We start from the raw sequence: 5,172 nt of genomic DNA, 5'->3' as shown, positions 1-5,172 counted from the left end.
TTTTTTTTACGAACCGGAACGCTAAAAATTTTTTTGTCGTGAACCGGAACTGCGTTCCGGTGCGTTCCGGTCCATTTCGAGCCCTGATCTCGTCATAACTTTGTGTAAGTATAAAGCTGGTTACACGCGTAGCGTTTCGTGCGCTGCGTTTTACCATCTAAAATTAAATATTCATATTTAAATATGTATATTCACACGATAAGCATAAACGGAGTGTTCGACAGCTGTCGAACACTCCAAGACGAAATGGTTCAATTTCTGAGCGTCCGTACGCTATCAAACGCTAAAATTAGACATGGGTTTTGTAATATTGTTGTATACACGGGGTGTATCTTTTGCCGCGTTTTTTTACTATCTCACAATACTAAATACAAATTCATTCATAATCAATTTTATTTCATTCATAAAATCATACCAACAAAGTGCGTTTACACTCTGCAGTGAATATTGTTGTATAGGTACCTTAGTACCTACCTACCTACTTTTTTTCTGCAATGGCATTTGACATAGAAAAGTTTATACTTGAAGTTCGAAGCGAATAATTTACTTACCAACTAATCAAATGATTGTATGCTCATCCGGTAATACTTAAAAAATTCTTCCGGATGTGCTTGTAAGGTCATAAAATTTATTTGGAATTGGCCTTCTAGTGGCCTTTTCAAATTTAATAGGTGTACCCAATAACGTCTTCTGATTGTTTATTGTTTTTGCATTTTGTGTTTTTTGTATAAAACGTAAGCAACACAAGTCGCTTCAATATCATTAAACCGATCTATCAAAGATGTAAAAATAAAAATTTTGAAAAAAAAAATTAACTTTCGAGTTTCGACTTCCCTCGACCACGTTGTAATTTGAACTGAACAATGACCAGGCCGTATGAACTATGATTTCAAATATGTTTTTGCGAATTTTTGGTAAAGAAAAACACGCTTAGAACGCAGGTACGCTCTTCTCGTGTGAATACTTAAAGTGTTCGCGTTTCGATACGCGGCGTTTTAAAAACGCGAAAATGCAGCGCACGAAACGCTATGTGTGTAACCAGCTTAAATAATTCTATAAACCCGTATCGACCGTATAACCCTCTGGATATCGACCGGAAGTTAATAAAGATAATAGTCGATATAGAATAACACATTATTTGTTTAGTGTTCAGTTTAGTTGATTATTATTCGTCGTTGTTTTTGCGTCTTGCAACCACACAACATCGAATCATACGTAAAACGGCGTACTCGTATATTTTTAACATTGTGTAATGCTAAAAGTACAACAGTCTACGAGTAACCGACAACAACATTTTGTTTCGGAGTTTAAAGATACATTTACATCCAATGGATACGTTTTATTTTATGTACTATGTGGTTTTTTTTTTTATTTTTAATGCATATAAATGCATATTATAATGCATATTTCAATGATTTCAGACACATATTTGTCTATTTTTTAGAGCTGTAAGTCCCTAAGCCTAATTATAACTCTGACTGCGTTTACCGTTCGTTTAACGAAATAAATAATCTTATGAATAATACTAATGACAATCGTTAAGCCCCCGTAGGTTACAATAAATTACAAATCAAATAAATAGTCGAGTACAATATAAGACTTTTTAAAATATGGCCTCGAACGGTAAATGGTTTTTTAAAAACGTAAGCTCGGATGATTTTCTTTTTTGTCTGTTAATGAAGTAATCGATATGCGTTAAAAATAGTTCAAGATAAGATTAATGTAAGATAAGATAAGTCTAGAACTTATTTCTGTTCGTTTATGGTTCGTTTACGCATGTGATACATATATATATATATATATATATATATATCCAACGAAATTATTGTTTGAAATAGTAAATCCTGGTTGGAAGTAAATCTGAAAAATAAAAACAAAACGGTATTTTCTTTTGTTGACGTAACGTTATTTTAGTTTTAATTATCCCTCCCCTCAAACGCATTATTTAAATTCGCAACACGTTTAACATTTAAGATAATTTAAGATCATTCTTAATACGCCTTCGAACCGAAACGTTTTCCGATATAGTCGTTGCGTAAAGGGCCCCATACACTACGATTAAACACGATGGTTTTCATCGTCACAGTAAAACACGTCGGTTTTTATCGTTGAATGATTTTGCTCATACACTACAATAAAACACGTCAGTTATCATCGTACTGCTTAATTTTATTAAGTAAATGTTCGTATGCTTTATTTTTTAGATTTCTATCTCGATATTTCTCAGACTTGATGCGCCACAAGCAAGGAAATGTTTTATACTCGTCAATAAATTAAATTAAAAATGTTTTATTCATTTTTAAATGACGTATAACTTTAAAATACAAATATATCGTAGTCAAATAATTTACATTTAAAATTTACTTTGGAATTAAAAATTAACGCTGTAGCGGTACTATGAACGGCTGCATGACATGTGCGCATAGTAAATAAACACGTCGGTTTTTATTGGAAAGCCCACACATTACGATTTTAAACGACAACCGGTAAACCCATCGTGTTTAAATTCAAGACTCGACAGAAATAATAAAAACCGTCGTGTTTCATCGTCGGATTTTGTCCACAAACTTCAATTCTGACCGACGATTTTTATCGTAATGATGAAAACCGTTATGTTTCATTGTGTGGGGCCCTCAACACTATCGCATCCTATAGAAAGGGGGAACTGTACAGACTACTTGATATGTAACTATACATTTGTTCGCCTAATAAATTTCCAAGTTACGCCCATGTACTCGCTCGTAAACTCACGATGAACCGTCCTCGAGAACCTGCGGCCGCTCTTCTGACTTCTACGCACGTCTTCATCCGCACGGTCGCACCGAAGACATTTCGTATTCGGTTTTCGACGACATTCCCTCGCGCAACGTTCGCCGCGAACAACATCAATCGTGCACACTCGTCACACGTCGCATTACGGTGCCTATCGACAGGGCCGTGGAGAGAAATCAAGGGCCCAAGGGACGAATTAATCCAGGCCCTTCTCACACGAGGTATTGAACTTGCCACTAATATCCAGTGTCTTCTTTTAAAATGTGTATACAAGAGAGATAATGTAATCGCAGTTCATGGTTATTTCGCAGACTAAATGAAAAGAATCATTTATAGCCTATGGTAATGTTATTTGTCTACGTTTTAGATCAATATTGTAGTGTTCGCTTTATTGTAGACTCGTTTTAACTATACAGCATACGCTATAATTATTTGGGTAGGTTATTAGCACGATTCATTTTGGTCATACATAGATAGCTCGACACTATGACCGAGACGTAATGAACTTGGTCAGGCCGCAGGCCCTTGGGCTACGGCGCCAGCTGCCCCTCCTCTCGTTGGGCCTGCCTATCGATTTTTCTCCGGTCATCGCCCCGTAGACATACCGTGGTGTCATCCTTGCGTTTGGTCACCACAAGCAAGACACGACAACGTCAAGCGAAAGGAACAAACGAACGGGCGAAACGGTTTCCGTTTTATATCAACGCGTACTGTTCGCGAACGTTGAAAGTCGTTTTAATTTACTTTCGACCATGATTCGGTTTTATTCGCTCGATAAGAATCACTTGTAGAACCAAATCCTGTTCTTTGTTATTGTTCCCCGGAACGACGGGTACTCGTTTAAGCGCGAATCACGAAAAACGCATGAACGATGTAATATTTTTCCGCCACATCCGTTCAACATGGTCCGTAAACGTATAAACATTTACTCTACATCCGGATAACGATTATTGTCCATCAAAAAATTTGCCGCGGCACGATGTCTCATTTCGCGTCGAAACTTTTCCGTCTAGCAATATTCGCGTTTCCGAGATCGCAATCGTTGTCGTGTGGAAGACATACCGTTTCTCTGATTCCGCGACCTAAACATAATCACGGAAACAATTTCATTCGATTTTACCGTCCGTGTGATGGAGATGCGACAGATGATCAGGACCGGGACACGGTTGAATAATATTTTTTTTTTCTTTTTTCGTTCAAGCCTGAAATGGCGTAACGAGGTTAGAGCACACGAATACGCGTAAAAGGATCAGAGACCATGACTGTTCGATGTTCATTAATATTAAAAATTAACACTATTAGAAATCGATTATGACAGTATTCGATAAAGGGGTCAGGCGCACGGTGTGGTTAAATGATCGTAAACGACTTATGTTTTATATATATATATTTTATCGCTGAAAAGAAGACGATGTTTTAATTAATTTTATATGCTTTGGAATAAAAGGAAGACGTAATTAAATCATCTAGAAAATACATGGAAAAAATAGCATTATATTTTTTTCAAGTCATGAAAATCATCGAGTTTTCGTCGATTTTCAACGTTACAGTTTTTTAAGTACCACAAAGAAGATTCATTTCATAAAACCAAAAAATACAAATAAATAATAACAATAATAAGTTTACAAATACTCATAGATATTAGATTTTTCTCGGTATATTACATCACATAAATCCTAAATGTATTTAGAAAATATTTTAACAGCAAAAAATATTCGATTTCAACGGTGAACTGAAAAATAATAAAAATAATTCAATTTTTTCACTCTCTACTCGCTATTGATTTGTATACATCTTTGGGGAAATGCTCTTGTTTTGTTTTCACAACCCGACAAAACTTTTGTTTTAGAATTTTAATACGAGTATATATTTGAATTTACCATAGTTTTCATAGCTTCATCGAACATTTATGAGACACGTGTTTGTACAAAAGTTCAAATATTTTCATTTACTTAATTTGTTTTAAATCATACGTATTGTGTTTTAATTTTTTTTCATTAGGTTTTAACTGAATTTATTTTATTTATTACATATGAACTTGTTATATTAACTTCCATAAAAAATACTTTGTTGACTGAATACGGATTTTTTAAACTTTATTTTTACAGACGCAAACAGGTATTTAGGAACCGTTGGTTACAGTTACTACAGTCAACAGCAACCGTATTTTCAACCGGCATACCCGTACAACCAGCCACATAACCATCTACAACAACTGCCTTACCAGCTATACATCGACCACCACAACAGTTTGAACTATCCGTACAACATCGATCAGTATTACCAACCGCACGGCCAACAACCGTACGACGGTCAACATTATCCGTATGCCGGTTACCAAAACGATCACCAAAACGGTTACCTACCCAGCCACAACGGGGCTCAACAAAACGGTTTCGG

The 5,172-nt window shown here is 35.6% G+C and overlaps 1 protein-coding gene across 1 annotated transcript in view; it reads left to right on the top strand.

Moving 5' to 3' along the window:
- LOC112693597 overlaps window positions 1-5,097 on the top strand; it is a gene marked incomplete at its 3' end in the record, with an annotated part of 16,281 nt that extends 11,184 nt beyond the window's left edge. Inside the window, exon 4 of the mRNA XM_025568730.1 lies at window positions 4,891-5,097. Within this exon, the coding sequence (XP_025424515.1) occupies window positions 4,891-5,097 (207 nt within the window). The remainder of the gene's footprint in view (window positions 1-4,890) is intronic.
- Between the last annotated feature and the right edge of the window lie 75 nt (window positions 5,098-5,172).

This window comes from Sipha flava, unplaced genomic scaffold (assembly GCF_003268045.1).
Source record: "Sipha flava isolate LNK unplaced genomic scaffold, YSA_version1 88_pilon_pilon, whole genome shotgun sequence".
Lineage (NCBI taxonomy): Eukaryota > Metazoa > Arthropoda > Insecta > Hemiptera > Aphididae > Sipha > Sipha flava.
The sequence above is the reverse complement of the archived record's forward strand: the minus strand, read 5'-3'. Positions and strand labels throughout refer to the sequence as shown.